Source organism: Propithecus coquereli, unplaced genomic scaffold (genome assembly GCF_000956105.1).
Source record: "Propithecus coquereli isolate 6110/MARCELLA unplaced genomic scaffold, Pcoq_1.0 Scaffold152, whole genome shotgun sequence".
Lineage (NCBI taxonomy): Eukaryota > Metazoa > Chordata > Mammalia > Primates > Indriidae > Propithecus > Propithecus coquereli.
Window position 1 is genome coordinate 1740169 of NW_012139636.1, and position 20801 is coordinate 1760969.

Consider the following 20801-nt stretch of genomic DNA (forward strand, 5'->3'; position numbering starts at 1 on the left):
GCCTCGGCCTCCCAGAGAGCTAGGATTACAAGCGTGAGCCACTGTGCCAGGCCTTTTATCATTTCTTAATCGTATGTTGGTTTAGCAAATGTTTTCCTATTTGGTTCTCCAAGCAATTTGTTCAGAAACAAATGCCACTTAGATTTCCTTTATCTTTTAATGATCTGACAGCATATCCAGAGGCGATTTAAATTTTTGCTTAAGATGCTAATTTCCTATAATCTGAGATCAACGGGTAGGAAAAATAAAAGATGCTAATTTCCCTAGAAGAAACTATGCATGTCACAAATTCTGTAAGAGAATTGACAGCATGTAATAGAAATAACTTTCCTATCACTTTCTATAGATCACCAAAGTGAGATTGCTAAAATGTGTACAGTGTTTAGATTTGTAAGTAGGACAGAGAAGTTGTGTTATTTTAAATAAGCTTTAACCGAACAGGCTAAGAAAATATACAAATAATCTCATGCCAGGTGGCAGAAGCTGATTTTCTTTATGAATCTAAAAACAACTTGTCTTGGTCATATAACAGTTATTTAGACAGCTCAGACTTTGTTGACTTGTCAAATTAATTTCAAAGTCAAGTGCATTTTCAGCAGTTTGAACTTTGTACCATTCAATTCAACTACAGTTGGCAAAGTGAGGGTTTGGAGGCAACAAGGTGGAGTTTTAGTGCCAGATGGTCTTGGGTTCAAATTCCTGCATACCACTAGTGCGACTCAAGGAAACCAACTTGACTTTTCTGGGTTTTGTTTTTTTCATATGTGATAAGGGTGCAAGGGAAAAAAAAGAAAAGTAATTAACGGGTACTGACCATACACCAAGCACTGTACTATTTGCTTTACATATGTTTAATTTAACCCTAAATATAATCAACATCCTATTTCCTCCTACCATCTCGGTGGTGGAATGGACCAAACACTGGCAGTGTCCACAGGACAATTTTTTTTTTCTTTTATGAGACAGGGTCTTGCTCTGTCTCCCAGGCTGGAGCACGGTGGTGTCTTCATAGCTCACTGCAACCTCAGACTCCTGGGCTCAAGTGATCTTCTTGGCTCAGCCTCCCGAGTAGCTGGGGCTATAGGCACATGCCACCACTCCTGACCAATTTTTAAATTTTTTTTTTTTTCAGAGATGCAGTCTTGTTATGTTACCTAGGCTGGTCTCAAATTTCTAGCCTCAAGTGATCCTCCCCCCTCAGCCTCCCAAAGTGTTGGGATTATAGGCATGAGCCACCACTCCTTGCCGTGAAGCATAAGTAATAATGAAGAATATGTCTAAAATTGTGTATTATTGTTTGTGTAATGTCTGTCGTCCCCCACTAGAATGCAGACTTCACTGTACACTCCTGTACAACCGGTGCTTAGGTAGGGCAGCTAGTTAGTGACACAGCCCCCAACTAGAATTTAGGTCTTTTAGCTCCTGGTTTAACGCTTTTTCGTCAACAACACACCACTTTCCCATTGAGCCACTGACATTTTCCTAGAAGAAAAGTGATCCAAATGTTGATATTTTCTATTTATTTTAAAAGAAAAGAAAGAGAAAGAAAAGAAGTTATCAAAGTCAACCCTGTTAGTGAAGGAAATATTTAAGTGTAGAATTTCTTCTACTAAAGAGATATAATACAATATGAAATTTTATACTATTTAAGGAGACTTGAAAACCGTGATAATAAGAGCTCATATTACTCGACCACTTATTGCATGAGACACTTTTTTAAGTGCTTTAAATATTTTTGCTTATTTTGATCCTCACAACAATCCTATGAGTGAGGCACTGTTATATTCATCTCCATTTTACAGATGTGTAAACTGAGACACAGAGCTATTAAGTGACTTGCTCATGGTCACATGGCAGAAACCGCAGTAGAGTAGTTCTTCTGGCTCCTTGATCAGCATCTTTCTTCCCAGGATATAAACTTGGGTAAGTGGCAGGTGGCCTGCTGTGGAGCTCATCCCCTTAATGACAGCCCGGCACAGTGTGGCCTCCCAAGTCTCATGGAGATTGTTATAAGTACTCTTGAGATATTCGTTATCATTTATTTTAATTTTGTTTTACAATTCGTCATTTTGCTTAAAATATGTTTTTTGAAGTCATATCAGACAAAGAAAGATAAGCGTGAGAAGAAACATGAGTCATCATTAGGCCAGCAAGACATTGTTGGGGAATCCCTGAGGTATTTAAGGCATAGCTGTCTGATGGGAAGCCTTTGGTTAACTCGTTCCCTGGCAGAGTTGAACGTATCAGGCTGATGAAATACGTACCAGGGGAGCTCCCTGCTGAGAGATTTTCCAAAGCAATGTCTGTTGCACTACTGTTGAATGCATTTGGGGGTTTCTAGAGTCGGATTCTACTTCCAAGCAAGAAGAAATGGTATAACTGGTGAATCCATTGACGTGCTTGCTGCCTTTACTGATGAGCTCAGTCACTGCTAGTTAACTGTGATTGAAGAATGAGAGGATCTGGTTTATTCTGTTATGTGGGTCCTAAATAAAATAACCTTTTATATGGTCTTACATAGAGCACATTAGCCTTTGCTTGTGTCAAAACTTTACACAATAACATCTTCGTTATCTCTGTCATTCTTGGTAGTAAAATGTATATACAGTCATGTGCCACTCAATGATATTTTGGTCAATGACAGACCGCATATATGGTGGTGGTCCCATAAGATTATTAATTGAGTAATTACTTAGAGACAGGATTTTGCTGTGTTGCTCAGGCTGGTCTTAAACTCCTGGACTCAAGTGATTCTCTTGCCTTAGGATCCTCCTGAGTAACTGAACTACAGGTACCTGCTACTGGCACCCGGTGTCCATACGATTATAATACTGTATTTTTACTTACATCTATGTTTGGATATGTTTAGATACACAGATACTTACCATTGTGTTACAGTTGCCGACAGTATTCTATGCAGTAACATGCTGTCCAGGTTTGTAGTCTAGAAGTAATAGGCTATACTCTATCGCCTAGGTGTGTAGCAGGCTATACCATCTAGGTTTGTATAAGTACACGCTATGACGTTCAAACAACGTCATTAGAAATTGCCTAATGACGTATTTCTCGGAATGTTTCACCTGCTGTTAAGTGATGCGTGACTCTACTAAAATTTCCCACTTAATCCTAGTTTACTCTTTAAAAATGTGTTGATATTGTTATAATCTTATAATTGAATATCTTTCTCCATAGCACTTATCAGTATCTGGCATACCATATATTTTGCTTATTTGTCTTTTTTCCCCTACTGGAATGTAAGCTATGTTGAGGGCAGGAATTTTTAAAGAATGATCTTATTGCATCTGAGTCATCATATTCTTTATAGCACTTGATTGTCCAGAATGGTAAATAGAAAAGTTATGAGCAGTTCGTCTATGTTGATTCTAATTCATGCCTTGGATCTTCTTTCAATCCCAGAAATTGGCTTATAATTTGACTCCTTTCCTGAAAAATACTACAACCACAAAAATCTGGCTACTTGAGGGGTTCAGTTACTTGGACTTGATTTTAATAAAATTTCAGAATAATTTAGAAGACCAAGATACAGTTTTTATTTTTTTAAATATGGAACACTTCATGAATTCCTGTGTTGTTCTTGCTTAGGGGCCATGTTAATTTTCTCTGTATCATTCCAATTTTAGTGTGTTACTGAAGCGAGTACTGATTATTTTTAGTCTTCATTTATATGTGATAGAATGTAATCATATTGTATATTATCTGGCTGTAAAATAGATAATGTTTGATTAAGGATAGAAGAAAATGGATTAAAATTAAACAGAAAAGGAAAAAATTCTTCCTGCTTCAAAGCAATGTGACCACTGCTCTCTCACAAGCAATAAGTAAGATACTTCATTATTTATGGCAGACTCAGTGTAGAGGTAAGCTCCAGTTTTGAATTAGATTGATACTGTTAACTACCTGTGTTAGATGATCTCTTCCCGTGATAGACTGTATCTAGTGCTAGCTCCTCTCATCTCTTTCCTGATGAAAAGTCTTCTGACTTCTGCCCAGTCTAAGAAAGGCATCAAGATAAAATATTAAATATTTGCAATTTTAAATGGCATTAACTTGTATCAAACCTAGCGCATTGGTGGCTTAAAAAACCCTTCAGATAATTGTTGTCCCTCTGCTCTGCTTTGAAAACAGTACAGCCAAAAAGACTCTTAAAGTAATTAGATGAGAAAAGATTTAGGGATTAGGAAAGGGTTTACATTTTGATAGAATTTGGACCTGCTTGTAATAGCTGATATCTCCTTAGAGGACTGTGGTTTGGGGTGCTTCACCTTTTTCCCAAGCTCAGATTTTTGAACTATCTTTTCCTCTGAGCAAAAAGCTTCATTATCAAATCGCTTTGTTCACAGAGTCAACGTCAGTTCATTTAAAGTAAGTCAACCATATTGTGTCTGAAAAGAAGCCAAGTTCTGTTCAACTTTTGTTTTTACTCTAATTTACATAGCAGGCATAGTTATTTGTACAGTTTTGGGGAGTAGCTATGAAGAATTTTAAACAGCTATGAAGAAATCATGGAGTAATTTTATGAAAACTATTCTGAGAAGTTCAGAACAAAGTAGGAAAGGGAGGGAGAGAATGTAAAAATATCTGACAAAGTTTCATAAAAATCTATTCAGTGATAATTGAGAGTTGATCTAGGGGATGCTAAATTATTCAATGACTTAGAGGCTTCTGTTGGAATGAGTTTCCCACAGGTCAAATCAGCTCACTTTGATCTCCCCCGTAAAAGCGGACAGAGCTGGGGAAAAAGGAGCCATGTGGAGGTAAAGTTTCTTACCGGGAAAAGTACTGGGTAGTTGGATAACAAGGGGTGCTGGGAGACATGAACCCAAAGCCAGTATTTAAGGGCTGGTCTGTTGGGAAACTTTTATTACAATTAAACCAACCCATAAACAGAACCAGGACAGGCATAACCCAGAAGATTTGGACTTGAGGAAGAAGAGAGAACACGTGATTCTGGTACAATAACCTAGAGCAAGTAAAGACTGGTACTAATTGAGATTTAGGGCACATGGGCCCTTCTGTACCAAAGTTTTGGTATTTCTTTTAAAAATAAAGTATCCTAGTATATCTCGACTTTAAAAATAAAGTATCCTAGTATTTTATTTTATTATTATTATTTTTGAAACAGAGTCTCGCTCTATCACCTGGGCTAGAGTGCTGTGGCGTCAGCCTAGCTCACAGCAACCTCAAACTCCTGGGCTCAAGTGATCCTCCTGCCTCAGCCTCCCGAGTAGCTGGGACTACAGGCACACGCTACCACGCCTGGCTAATTTTTTCTATTTTTAGTAGAGACAGGGTCTTGCTCTTGCACAGGCTGGTCTCAAACTCCTGACCTCAAGTGATCCTCCCACCTTGGCCTCCTAGAGTGCTAGGATTTACAGGCATGAGCCACCTCACCCAGCCTATCTTGACTTTAAATAAAGGAAGAAATTAGTTTGACTGTTATAATATTTAGATAGCTATATTTTCAAGGAAGGAGCATGCTTGACTCAAGTTTTGTTCTATTTTCAGTCATACCTGAAGAGATCCTATCTGCTAAATTTATGTACTCATAATAAATATAAGAAGAGTGCTTTTTAGCTTTATCAGCAAAATTTTCACTTGTAAAGTATTCTTTACCACAATTTTTTAAGGAAGAGGGGGTACATGTTATTTTCCCTGTTAAGAAGCTGGATCTCAGTGAGGAAGTGACTTGCTGAAGAGATGGTGCGTGGTGGACCCTGGACTCAAAGGCCAAGCAAGCCTCTGGACCTCAGGTCTAGCGCTGTTTCCCCTCTTCCACACTAGTGGTGGCTACTGGAATCGCAGACATGGCTCCCTGGAGGAAATATAGTCCTGTGTCTCTTAAGGATGGGGGAACGTTCTGAGAAATGCATTGTTAGACAATTTTGTCTTAGGCAAAGGTCATACAGTGTACTTACACAAACCTAGATGGAATAGCCTACCACACACCGAGGCTATATGGTATAGCCTTTTGCTGCTAGGCTACAAACCTGTACGGCATGTTACTGTACTGAATACTGTAGGCAGTTGTAACACAATGGTAAGTATCTGTGTATCTAAACATAGAAAAGGTACAGTAAAAATATGGTATAAAAGATTTAAAAAAAAAAAAGGTACACCTGTATAGGGCAATTATGTTGAATAGAGCTTACAGACTGGAAGTTGCTCTGGGTGAGTGGTGAGTGAATATGAAGGCCTAGGACAGTCCTGTACACTGCTGTAGACTTATAAACACTGTACACTAGAGCTGCACTAAATTTACATAAAATTTTTCTTTCTTTAATAATAAATTAACCTTAGCTTACAGTAACTTATCAACTTTTTAATACTCTTAACTTTTTGACTCTTTTGTAATAACACTTAGCTTAACACACAAACACAGCAGAGCTGTAAGAAATTTTTTCTTTCTTTACATCCTTTAAATTTTTTTTGTTTTTTACTTTTTAAACTTTTTTGTTGAAAGCTCAGACACATACACACGCATTAGCCTAGGCCTACACCAGGTCAGGATCATCAATATCACTGCCTTCCACCTCCACATCTTTCCCCCCGGCAGGTCTTAGGGGCAGTAACATGCATGGAGCTGTCATCTCCTAAGATAGCGATGCCTTCTGGATACCTCCTGAAGGACCTACCTGAGGCTGTCTTACAGTTAACATTTTCTTTTATAAGTAGAAAGAGCCCACTCTAAGATAATGATAAAAAGTATGTTATAATAAAAAAAAAAAAAACCAACAAAATAATCAATCATTATCAAGTATTAGGTACTGTACATAATTGTATATGCTATGCTTTTATATCACAGGCAGTGCAGCAGCTTTGTTTACACCAGCATCACCACAGATGTGTGCAATGTGTTACACTACAATTTATGACGGCTACAGCATCACTTGGCCATAGGAATTTTTCAGTTCCATTATAATCTTATGGCACCACTGTCATATATGCAGTCCATCATTGACCAAAATGTCATTATGCAGTGCATGATTGTATTAATAATTAGCTTCCAAGCTACTAGTCAAACCTTTCAAAAAACAAATAACGGCAGGTACCAAAACAGCAAAAATAGAGATATCTTTTATATTTGGCTTTGGAAAATATACTTGAACTTACAAGTGAAGTAATGAAACGACAATTAAGTTGGCTAAAGTATGGTAAAGCTATATATAAAATAAGTTATTTTCTAATTATCTTTGGGAAATGAAGCGTGCTTCATAACTAATTTTGCCTAATAAACAAGGCTTACTCCTTTGTCCAAACAACTATTTCGAGTGCTAATCTTTGGAAAGATTTATATGCTTTTCCACTTGTCTTAAACAAAGGAGTAGGAACAGTGATTATTGTTAAATACATGACTAATATTTAGAACAAATGTTCTTCAGTAAATAACTCCAGACTACTGTGCATTTGCCATTCTTTATAATTTCTTCTTAAAGGGTTTTTGTTTGCATGTATGTATTCTCCCTTGCTAAAAGAATATTACCCATAATTTCCTTCTGCTGTCAACTTGCTATTATTTAACAATCCCTTTTCCTTTAATTTGTCATCTTTTAATCTGCTTTGGACTGAACCAAGTCACTGAACTCATTATGTATAAAATAAGGAAAAAATTTCCATATAAGAGGAGAAATCTCTTCATCAAGGGCATATCCTTTATAACTTTGACACTGACATGTACTTTTCATTGCTCAAACACATTTTTCCCTATTCTCTGTTCTTCAATTATGTTCAGATAGTTGAGATTGCCAGATAATTGCCAAACTATACAAAATCTTGACTCTAAGTATAGATATTAGAAAATAGAAAATGTTATTAACTCAAGACTGTCTCATCTATTTCTGGCTTATTTTTTTTTCTTAGATTTTCTTAATGACCTGAATTTGATGTATTTAAATGTTTGAAAATAAAGTTTTACAATTCTGTACTCGATTTTAATTATGAATATTTCTGATCTTTAACAAAATTTTTTTATTGAGATGAGATTCACATAACATAAAAGTAACCATTTTAAAGTCAACAATTCAGTGGCATTTAGTACATTCACAATACCATCTCTGTCTAGTTCCAGGACATTTTCATCACCCCCAAAGGAAACTCTGTACCCATTAAGCAGTCACTCTCCATTCCTCCCTGCCCCTAGCAACCACCAGTTTGCTTTCTTTCTGTCTCTGTGGATTTATCTGTTCGGGATATTTCATGTAAATGGAATTATATGATATATGACCTTTGCGTCTGGCTTTTTCTTAGCATCACGTTTTTGAGGTTCATCCACATTGTAGCATGTGTTAGAACTTTATTCCTTTTTAGGGCTAAATATTCCATTGTATGTATAAAACACAAACTTGTTTATCCATTCATCTAGTGAGGGACATTTGGATTGTTTTCACCTTTTGGCTATTGCAAATAGTCCTGTGAACATGCATGTACATGTATTTGCTTGAACACCTGTTTCCAATTCTATTGGGTATGTGTCTGAGAGTGGAATTGCCGGGTCACATGGTGATTCTATGTTTACTTTTTAAGGACCTACCGAACTTTTCCACAGAAGCCGAACCATTTTGCATTCCCACCAGCAACATATGAGGGTTCCAATTTCTCCTCACCAACACTTATTTTCTATTGTTTAAATTATAGCATAGCTGGTGTGAAGCGGTATCTCATTGTGGTTCTGAATTGCATTTCCCTAATGACTAATGATGTTGAGCATCTTTTCATATGCTTATTGGCCATTTGTATATCTTCTTTGGAGAAATGTCTATTTAAATCCTTTGCTCATTTTAAAATAAAATTGTGTCTTTCTGTTTTGTAAGAGTTCCTTATGTATTCCAAATACTTTATGTATTCCAAATAAAATCCTTTATTAGATACATGATTTGTGAACATTTTCTCCTATTATGTAGGTTGTCTTTTTACTTTCTTGATATGGTTCTTTGTGCAAAGTTTTTTAATTTTGTTGAAGTAAACTTATCTATTTTTTTTTTTGCTCATACTTTTAGTGTCATATCTGAGAATCCATTCTCAAATTCAAGGTCATGAAAATTTACCCCAATGTTTTCTTATAAAGAGGTTTATGGTTCAGTTCTTATAATTAGGTTGTTAATCTAATGTGTATTAATTTTTGTATAAGATGTTAGACAGGGATCCAACTTCATTCTTTTGGATATGGATCTCAGCGCCATTTGTTAAAGAGACTATTCTTTCCCTATTGAATGGTCTTGGCACCCTTGTTGAAAATCAGTTGACTGTAGATGCATAGGTTCGTTTCTGGACTCTCAGCTCTGTTCTGTTAGTCTCTGTGTCTCTCCTTATGCTGGCACCACACTGTTTGGATTACTGTAGCTTTGTAGTAAGTTTTAAAATGAAGTGTGATTTAAAGGGAAAAGTAATATATACAAAGGGTATTTTTAAGACCTTTTCTTTTTTGTTAAAAGTGACGATGTATTATTAGGACCAAAACAGTTTTAGATTCTAAAGGACAACTACCCTGGCAAAAAGTAAATGTTTGTGGAATTAAATGCATAGTATGCTAGTAGACCAAATATGGTACATTCAGTCTGAAGCTTGTGTTCTAAGATGGAATACAAAACAAACATACAAGTAACAGAAATGTATTGTGTTGCAATCAATCCAAATAAATGTAGTTAATTAGAATAGTTTTTTGGGGGGTAGGAATCAATAATTGATTTTGTCGATGTTTGGCAAAATGGCTGAAATTAAGTAATCTTTTAAAAATTAGTATTAAAATGCATTCACATTGTTTTCCCTCATTTAGTCCTCATGATGGAGTTGTGAGGGAGGTATTACCTTATTTTACACTGGGAAAACCAAATTGGACTGATTGACTTTTCCAGTTCATGGCTAGTAAGTAATTTGCCTAATTGCTCTGTCTAGAAGTTTACAAGCTCTTTCTATTAAACCAGATTTTTCTTTTCTATAAGTTGCAGTTTAAAAGGAGGAAGGAACAGTAGTTGTTTTCCATAAATGCGATACATATTCTGTCCTTACAGATAACATGCAATTGATTTTATAAACATAACGATGACTTCAGAACATAATTAACAATAGGACTTGGATTTTCAGATATATTTATATTAAAGGGTGTTTGGATTTTCAAAAATTTGATTTCCATGTAGCTTTTCAAGGATAGATTTTTGTTTTATTTTTTTCAAGGATAGATTTTTGTTTGTTTTTGTTCTCATAACAATGTTTCTATGATAGATTGTTTATATAGCTTTCTCCTGTATCACTTTGGAGGGGCAGTGTGGTATAGTACAATCGTCTTCAAACTGTAATGGACACACGAATTACCTAGGAGTTTAATAGTTCTTTAGGGCCCATGAATCTCTGTAGGAATTCTGGTAGAGATGGTCCAGGGATAATACTTGGAGAAACACTGGCTTTGGGATTTAACACAAATAAAAATACTTACTTAGTAAGTTAATGGCAGTGATTTAATCTTTGATCTTTCTACAGTTCTTGGAATAGAGCTTGGTACATAGTAAATGTTCAAAATATTCCATTCATACATGATGACTTGAGAGGCAACTAAGAAACAAGAGAATATTCATTCTTTTTGTTAAAAAAAATTTACTGAACTCCACAGTATTCTAGGAGTTTGTGGATATAAAGGGAGATTGGACACACATTCCTCACTCTTGCTGAATTTATTTGATAGACTTCTTGTAATGGTATAGTTCTTCCCATGTAAAAAAGTTATAAGATAAAATTAATACTGCAGGTATGTTTGTACAATCTTTTCCCTTGCAAATTAAAATTTTATTTTTTATATGAGTGAGGATTACTGGTCAAACAAATGGCGAGAGTATTATTTCTCAGTTTTATTTTTGCTCTAAAGCTATATTATCTAATACAAAGCCACTAGATGCTTACAGCTCTTTAAGTCAATTAAAACTGAATAACATAAAAAAGACAGTTCCTCAGTGGCACTAGACACATTTCAGGTGCTCAGTAGCCACATGGGGCTAGCGACTGCTTTATTGGACAGTGCAGACATAGATCATTTCCATCATTTCACAAAGTTCTATTGGACAGTGTTGCTTTAAAATCCAAAGCTACAAAGCAGTGATTTTCCAATTGTATGGATCTGTAAATTGATTTTGAAGTAAGTATTAGCAGTGGCCTGAGGCTGTCATTTCAACTCCTAAGTGCATTAATACCCTTTCAGGTTGACCAGGCCCAGGGCTAGTGTTGATTTACCTTAAAAGTTTCATTACACAGCAAGTGAGATCTAAATGCTAATAACTGGGTTTTTTTTTTTTTTTTAAAGCTCTGAGCAATACACTTATGTTATCTTACTGCATTAGTCAGAGCTTTTATGTTTGTGTGTGTGTGTGTATGTCTGGGTGTGGGGGGAGAGAGAATGAATTCATCTCCACGGCTTTACAGTTCCTTTAAATTTGTGTCTAATGAAATTTGGGGGGCAGAGGGGCAAAGAAGAGTTACAGTTGTATTTGTACTAGAAATTTATAATATTTACATGAAATTATTTATTTATAGAAGTCCAAATTAGCCGGGTGTGGTGGCTCATACTTGTAATCCTAGCACTTTGGGAAGCTGAGGCAGGAGGATCGTTTGAGGCCAGGAGTTTAGGCCAGCCTGGGCAAAACAGCCAGACCCTGCCTATACAAAAAATAAAAAAAAAAAAATAGCCAGGTACGGTGTGTGCTTGTAGTCCTAGCTAGTCAGGAGACTGAGGCAGGAGGATCGCCTGAGCCCAGGAGTTCGAGGTTGCAGTGAGCTATGATAGCACCACTGTACTCCAGGTTGGGTAACGGAGCGATACCCTTGTCTCTAGTAAAAAGTTGATTTCACAGTATTTAGTCAGAATTCAACTGGGTAGGACTCCAGTTACACTTCTTTTAAAATATTGATTATGATTGATTTAATGTTTTAGTATCAGTAACTAAAAAAGTAAGTGTAATATTTTTCAGTATTTTTTTGTTTTTGTTAAAACTTGTATGTAAAATTCAGTAGCACCCACTACATTTTGATGTCCAGGCCTTGGAATGCTTTTTTTTTTGTGCAGAGTTCAAGAAATGATATGCAAGTGTCACTGACTTTTTGCCTCTATTTCCCATATATGAATATCTAGATAAAGATAGCTCTTGCCTCTTTTTTTCCTTCAGTTCTTGCTGCTGTTCCTTTCTGAAAAGAGAGGCAATAGAAGACTGCCGTCACTGGGTGCCAGGTCACGGATCAGTGCAGTGGAAGTCATCGAAATCCTTTTGTCCATTACTGTCATCTTCAGTGACCCTCTGTCTTTCCAGGTCACTTACTTCAGCCTCTGGTACCACAACAAGCAAAATCAGCGCCGGTGGGTAGATTTGGAAAAACCTCTGAAGAAGCAGCTGGACAAATATGCATTGGAACCTACCGTTTATTTTGGAGTGGTATTTTATGTGCCTTCGGTGTCACAGCTGCAGCAGGAGATTACCAGGTGAGAAATTATATGCTGTTTGTTTTTAGGAAATAATCTAGTGAGATTAAAAAAGTGAAAGGTCAAAGTCAAGAGGTGAAAGTCTGAAACTCTGCCCTCCCGCCCCACATTTTTACTGCCTTATTACAAGGAGGTTCTGGTATGTGGCACGTCAGAGTGTTTTATTGCATGTCGGATGAGTTATGGGTTCATTAGGCACAAAGGAATCATTAAAAGGAAAAACGATGTTTTTACTCTGGCTGTGAACTCTTCTTGTAGTGATGTCACCTGCCGTGTTTTATTGTTTTGTTTCTGATCCTTTGTAACAAGGAAATGAGAGAAGAGAGTAAGAATTAAAGTCATAAAATGTGGTCATTCCTCAAGGAAATGTGCCAAAAGGTTCTTAGATTTCTCTGACTCTGGTAGCTGTAATCTGTGGACAGGTGGGAGAGGAAATTTGTAGGGGAGGGAAAGCACAGAAGGAGAGAGAGGAAGTGTTTAAGATCAAAAAATTTTGGCTAGTAAGCACCCTTAACAGGGATAAAAAGCAGAAAGGGAAGATGATACTAAGGAGCAGGATAGAGGAACTAAATGTTCTCTCCCCAACCCCGACTCCCCAAGACAAAACAAAAAACAATGGAATAAAATTTGAATTCTTAAGCCTGCCTTTCAAAGTTCTCCGAAATCTGTCATTACCTTATCTTTTTAACCCTATTTAATGTTACTTTTGAGCCAAGCTGGACTACTTCCAGGCCCTGGATGTGCTACGTGCCTTTTTGTCTTTGTGTCCTAGTTCTTTCCCTTGTGTTTATGTACTGGAATCCTGTTCATCTTCTGAGTTGTAGTTCAGAGGTACCTTTTCCATGAAGCATCTGTGACTTCCAGGCTGGAATGAGGTTTACCTTCTCCAAACTGTCCTAGAATTTGCTTGTACTTGTGTTAAGATGGCCTTTGTCATAGCCTCTCACTATGGTTGTGTACATCTCTTATCTTTCCCCTGGATTTTAAATCCATGTTTTCTTTAGCTTTAGTTTTCTCATGCTGTCTAACATAATGCCCTGCAGAGAGTAAGAACCTGGTACTGCCCCATGTTTGTGGAATGCTGTTTGAGCCTGCTGGTTACTTATTAGAAGAGGATGGAAAACCAAAGCAGCAAGGATCAGGTGGTAGAGATAAGCACAAACTGACTGAAGTAAGTCTGAAGTATAAACATGGAAGAGAGAAGGGGAAGCCAGAAGGAAAAAACCTGAACTAATCACCTCAACTCATTTAAACGTTTAGTGAAGACATGATATTGATCTAAGAACTATGTTGGCCACAGTGGGAGGTGAATACACAAGTGAATACGTTTTAATCTTACCCAGGAGGAGTTGCTCATAGTCTGGTGGAACTGGCAGTTCATATAAATAAATAATTATAGTATCCTATGATAGTAAATGCTTTTATTATTAATAAAGGTCTGGATTCCTAGGGGTGGTACAAGGGTAACTTGAACAGGGAAGGTAAAGAAGCTGATTTTTTTTTTTTTTTGAGACAGAGTCTCACTTTGTTGCCCTGGGCTAGAGTGCCATGGCGTCAGCCCAGCTTACTGCAACCTCAAACTCCTGGGCTCAAGTGATCCTCCTGCCTCAACCTCCTGAGTAGCTGGGACTATAGGCGAGCACCACCAAGCCTGGCTAATTTTTTCTATTTTTAGCAGAGATGGGGTCTTGCTCTTGCTCAGGCTGGTCTCGAACTACTGACCTCAAGTGATCCTTCCGTCTTGGCCTCCCAGAGTGCTAAGATTACAGGCATGAGCTACCATGCCTGGCCTACAAAAAGCTGATTTTTTTGATTGACTTTAGAAGGAATTTTTCTGGAGGAAATAGCTTGTGCAAAGCAGGGGTATTAAAGAAAATGACTATGTGTTTTCAGGGAGCTTCAGATATTACCTAGAGAGGGGAGAGGAAGTTTAAAAAATAGGCATTAGTAATAAAGTCACAGGACAATGAGGAAGACATTTTTGAATTTTAGTGGAATGGAATGATCAAATTTGCATTTTATGAAGAACACCTATCATGAGAAGCTCTCAGAGGTGGCAAGACTACAGGCAGGAGGCCGGTTAGGAATGTCTATGCCATAATCTAGGCATCAGTCCAGAATGTAGACTCGAACAAAGACGTTAGCCAGGTTGAGAGAGAACAGGCTTACTAGATTCAATCACAGGATTGCTCACTGATTAGGTGTAGAAGAACGTGACAGGTTGTATCAGTAAGGATTAAGTATGGCTATATATAACAATAAAACTCTAAGTATCATTGGCTTACAGAAGAGAAGTCCAGAGGTCAGCCACGCAGAGCTTGTGTAACAGCTCCACAAAGTCTTCAAGGACCCTTGTTCTTTCTCTTACTGTTCCATCATCCCCATCTTCAATTCATTAGGTTACCTTATAGTCCAGGATATCTAGAGATGTTCTAGCTATCACATCCGTAGAGTCCCAAAGCAGATTAGCGGTCTCCCAGGAAGGGAGAAGTAGGAGAGAAGGGTATGAGGATACAAGGAAACTTTTACATGTGATCAGTATGTTCCTTATCTTGTGGTGATGGTTTCGTGGATATATTCATGTGTCAAGATTATATACTTTAAATTAGAGCAGTTTATTGTATCTCAGTTATACCTAAAAAATGGTATTATAAAACCATTCAAACATATTTTAAGAAAATAACAATCTGAATAATATATCTTCAGAAAGTGAAGATTTGTCAGAAAAATGTGGCCACAAAACAGCAAAAACCTGCCAGCCAATATTATAAAATGAACTAAAGCAAATTAAGAAAATAACATGATATGAAAGAACCATTTAAATATGAATTAGAAAAGCTTTGGAATAATTTGGCTATGCAATGGGTGAACATGAAAATAAAGAGTTGAGAAAAGCATTAGAGATAAATTTTAAAGTGATAGAAATGATAAAAGTATAGTATAAATATAGAAGACGAGATCAAAAATCAAAAATATGTGTAATAGGATTCCCCAATGGAGAAAGCCAAAACATTGGCAATGAACACATTCTAAAAACTATTTAACAAATTCTACATTCTAACTATACAACATTCTAAAAACTTTCTTGAAAAAAGATGACTTGATGCTCTATATTGAAAAGGCATATTGTGTATCTGGGATGGTAAACCCAGAGCAATCAATACCAAAACATGTTCTGCAAAATCACTGGAAATTGGGCATCTAGACCAAAACGCTAAGTTACTGGTGAAATTAAGAAAATAAGGTTGGTATCAGACTTTGAGAAGAACAGTTCATGCTAACAGACAAAAAAGTAACCTTTAACATCCTCAAGGAAAGGAAATATGAGGCAATGATTATATATCCAGCAAAAATGACCTTTGAATATGTCTTAGCTTGGGCTGCTATAACAAGATATCATAGACTTGGTGGCTTAACCAACTGGTATATTTTCTCACAGTTTGAAGGTCTGAGCATTCATTGGGTTCTAGTGAAGGCTCTTTCTGGCTTGGAGACCTTGCTGGGTCCTCACATGGCAGAGAAAGCAAATATTCTGGTGTCTGCAGTTTTTACTTGCAAAAGAGAAGAAATTTTGAGCATCATAAAGAATAATGACTGCATAGAATAAAACATATCAAGTATATTTTTTAAAATTCATGAATTCCTAATACTTAAAAAACCACCTCATTGGTCACATTTGAAATTTGCTAGAGTACCAATTTGTTATTATGAATGGCAATAAATTTATCCTATCTTTTCATTATAACTGTTTAAAGGGATAATCAAATATTCGTTGAGGAAAAGTTCTTTTTTTTTTTTTGTTTGAGACAGAGTCTCACTCTGTTGCCCGGGCTAGAGTGCTATGGCGTCAGCCCAGCTCACAGCAACCTCAAACTCCTGGGCTCAAGCGATCCTCCTGCCTCAGCCTCCCGGGTAGCTGGGACTACAGGCACGCATCACCGTGCCCAGCTAATTTTTTCTGTTTTTAGTTGTTTGGCTAATTTCTTTCTGTTTATAGTAGAGACAGGGTCTCGCTCTTGCTCAGGCTGGTCCCGAACTCCTGAGCTCAAGCAATCCTCCTGCCTCGGCCTCCCAGAGTGCTAGGATTACAGGCGTGAGCCACTGCGCCCGGCCAAGGAAAAGTTCTTTACAGAAGAATCACACCAAATAAATGCAGGAGAAATTGTAGAATAGAAAATCACCATTTTGAATTCCTAATGGAATAATGTGTCTAGATAACAATCATAACTACTCAAACCTTTGGGTAAAAGGTACATCTGAACTCAGTGGGCAAACAAATATTGTTACTTCTGATGCGATACATCAGGATAGAGCCAGCACCACTGATGCATTCATTATTCTTGAAGAAATTAAACTTGTATCTAAGCAAGTCTCCAAGTGCATACTGTTCAATATGGTAGTCATTAGTTACATGTAGCTGTTTATAGTTAAATTTAAATTAATGAAAATTAATACAGCTAAAAATTTATTTTCCCAGTTACACTAGCCACATTGAAAATACTTAGTAGCCACATATAACTACCATGTTGGACAGCATAGAAATAGATCATTTCTATCATTGCAGAAAGTTCTAGTAGACAACACTGTTCTAGATCTAATGATTAGTTCACAGGAAAAATTGGAAAATACATAAACATGTCAGATGACCCCACGAGAGTATAATCAGACAAATCCAGAAAGTGGGAAATTCTACATGACAAGTGGCTTCATTTTGTCAAAAGATAAATAACATGAAAATAAAGAGGAGGAAACTTTTTTATAGCAAGAGAGATTTACAAATACCCATCAAATGTCACCTGTAGACTTTCCTTGGACCCTTGGATCCTGATCTTTCTAGGAAAAAAACTGTAAAAATGCATTTTTGAGACAATCATGAAAATTGTACGTGAACTGGGTATTGAGTAGTGTGAATATATTCATTTTGTTGGGTGTGTTACAATATAGTTATGTCTTAAACAAAAATAAAGCTTACTTTTTACGGATATATACTAAAGTATTTACAGGTGAGAAGATAAGGTATCTGGGATTTGCTGTAAAACTTGGGCTGGTGAGAGGGAAGGATGAAGCATGGTAGGCAATAAGGTTGCTGGAGGCAGCATAATGAGGATATGGGGTCATTGTACTTATTCTCTGTACATCTGTTTCAGATTTTCCAAAATAATACTTTAAAAATGCCAGCACCCATATATGCCTTCTATTACTAGTCTAAGAAAAACAGGTGAAGAAAAAGGCTACCTTTTCACATTATTTGGAATGTCTATCATGCAAAATGGGATGACCTAATTTATTATGTAATTATATAGTGGAGTTTTTGTGTAAAACATTTTATATTGATAAGTTGATACAGAGCATGAGACAGATGATCAGCTGTCTTATGGATGGTTTTGGTTTTGAAATAACTATAGTTAGGGATAAGTGGCTCACTAAATTGATTAATGCGTGTGTGTGTGGCGGGGGGGGGGATGTAGATATGGTCAAGGACATTCTTGTCATTCTTCCAAACCATCTGGGGTTAAGGTTTTATTTGACTGGTTTATGCTTCTCTACCAAGTGATGGTAAAATGCATTGTGTCTCAGTTGGAGATAATATTGATATTGACTTTGCAAAATTGACTTTTTTTTTATAGGTATCAGTATTATCTGCAGCTGAAGAAAGATATCTTGGAAGGAAACATTCCTTGTACATTAGAACAAGCAATTCAGCTAGCAGGCTTAGCTGTTCAAGGTAAATAAGGGCAATCCATAATGTAATAGTTCTATCAGATTAAAATGTGTTTTATAACAAAGACAGCAAGGGATTCTTAAAGTAATTGACTTTCTATATACATCTTCAGTAGTGTTTTTATATTAATGATACATTGCTGTTATCTAAGGGGCTTCTTTTTGGGAAAAAATGATTTTGGATTACCTCAATGAAAAGAGACTTCTAGAAGGTTAACCATGTTATATTTCCATAGAGCAAACAGTCTAATAAACAGAAATATGTATTTATGTGTGTGTGTGTATGCACACAGTCACATGCCACCTCATGGCATCCTGGTCAAACTGCACATGCTGTGTGGATCCTGTAGAATTATAATACCATAGTTTTTGCTTTTTAAAATTTATTATCAGCAATAAGCACAGCCTAATACTGTATTTTACTGTACCTTTTTATGTTTAGATATACACATACTTACTATTGTGTTATAGTTGCCTACAATGTTCAGTACAGTAACATGCTGTATAGGTTTGTAGCCTAGGAGCAAAAATTTATATAGTCTAAGTGTGCAGTGTATTTACACTGGGTTTGTGTAAATAAAGTCTATGATCATACAATGATGAAATCACCTAACACATTTCTCAGAACGTATCCCCATTGTTAAGTGATCCATGACTGTGTGTATATGTATATTTAAAGCATTTAATATGCTATGTAGTCATCTAGTTCGAAGACTCGATCTACTAATAGCTGATATTTCAGGAAGAAAGATCTGCCAGTCAGTGAGGTTGATGAGGTTATATTCACTTATACTTAAGTACACTTCATTTGTTTGGTTTTTTAGTTGTCCTGGATTATAGAGTATTGTTAGTCATAACAGATGAAAATTTTGCATCTCACAAACATTTTTGAATTTGTTTAATTTTTTCATTTTTCCATGCTGAATCTACATATATTTACATGTATGTATATACTTTGGGAAAATTTCTGATGAGGCATTATTTCAAATGATAACTGGCATTTAACCTTGGGAATTGACATTTAATTAGAAGAATCATTAATAAAATTCCTTCCAATATTAGCAGGCATGGAGACATGCATGTTATTTCTAGACAAACAAATGCCTGGTATACATTGAAGGCACAATCCTTTTCAAGGTACTTTGAATTTTCTTAAGTATTTGGCTTTAAGAGTTACTTTTTCATAAGCATTTTGCTGACCTATCAATTTTTTTTTAACAATTAAAAATTTCAGAACAAATGCATCTTGTTGTAACATATTCAGATGATCTAATTCCATTCCCCAGAGTTAATCACTAGTGTCAACAGTTTGGTTTCTTCCTGACATTTTTCTGTACATAGCAAGCATACATGATTGTAGACTAGGTTTTGTTTGTTTTTAAACTATAAAAATGAGAGCATATTAATATGTAGTTTATAACTTGTTTTTGACTTCATTCGTAGGCTTTTTTCCAAGTCAAGACACATGAGTCTACCTAATTAACATTTTTAAAAAGATACTTTAAAATACACTTTTTGTAACTGTAAGACAAGTTTGACTTATCATAAGCACACCATCTGTATACTGTATATTGAATTTTTATACATGTTTTGCAATACAAATTAAATATAATTAATATGTGAATATTTGTCATTTTGTATAGCTGATTTTGGTGACTTCGATCAGTATGAATCCCAGGACTTTCTTCAGAAATTTGCTTTGTTTCCTGTGGTAAGACTTCGTTTAACATGGGCCTTTTTATAAACTGTTGATTCCCATACCCTAATAATCCCTGAAATGAAATTCAAATGATAGTCTTATTAGTCAGGAATGGCATTTAAAAAAACCCAGTTCCCTTTTGTAAACATCTCAAGTGTGAATACTTTCCCTGTTGTAGTCTTCTTGGTCCTTGTCAACCCATAGACAGTGAAGGGTCTGTAGTCACTGTGATGTGCCCAGAGAAATTGGTTTTGTATTTGGATGTGAGTCCAAGAGAGGGATTCATTTTCAGCTGCTGAGGAACCATGCAGAGGTTTTGCTTTTAACCGAAGGCTTGAAACCTCACGAAGTTATGTTGAAATGAATTTGACTTCTCATCAGCAATTTAAAAAGTAGATGACAAGAAGACACTGCCTTCCACGTTTAAGTCACTGATGGAAGTGACACAAAAGCTGTATTGGAACAACTAAAGGGGGTGGTGTGCTCTTTTTCTGAGTGTCTGCACAGCCAGCCAGAGAATGTACCTGATATTGTTATTTTGCTGGGCTCAGAACTGGCTGCCTGTTGTCACCAGCCTGAAATAACTCAGCTGAAACTTTCTCTGGGATGAACTGAGAAGGCAAAGTTTTTGGCTCTGGAGCAGAAGCCACTTAATTCCTTAGAAAGAGCATGATTACATATGTAAGCAAAGCTCCCACAAATTAGTAATGGTCATAATTTTGACTGACAGTGACAAGAGTCAGAAACAGTAGCAATGATATCTCCTAAGAAATTTGGGTGACTTCTTCTATATTTCTGTGTGTTTTCTTCAGGGATGGTTACAAGATGAAAAAGTATTGGAAGAAGCAACCCAAAAAGTGGCCTTACTACATCAGAAATACAGGTAACACTAAGAAATAAGACATG

General features: G+C 36.4%; 1 protein-coding gene across 1 annotated transcript in view; it reads left to right on the forward strand.

Moving 5' to 3' along the window:
* PTPN21 (protein tyrosine phosphatase, non-receptor type 21) overlaps nt 1-20801 on the forward strand; it is a 63191-nt gene that overhangs the window by 9973 nt on the left and 32417 nt on the right. The window contains exons 2-5 of the mRNA XM_012640416.1: nt 12306-12475; nt 18103-18200; nt 19840-19907; nt 20708-20778. Of these exons, the coding sequence (XP_012495870.1) occupies nt 12306-12475; nt 18103-18200; nt 19840-19907; nt 20708-20778 (407 nt within the window). The remainder of the gene's footprint in view (nt 1-12305; nt 12476-18102; nt 18201-19839; nt 19908-20707; nt 20779-20801) is intronic.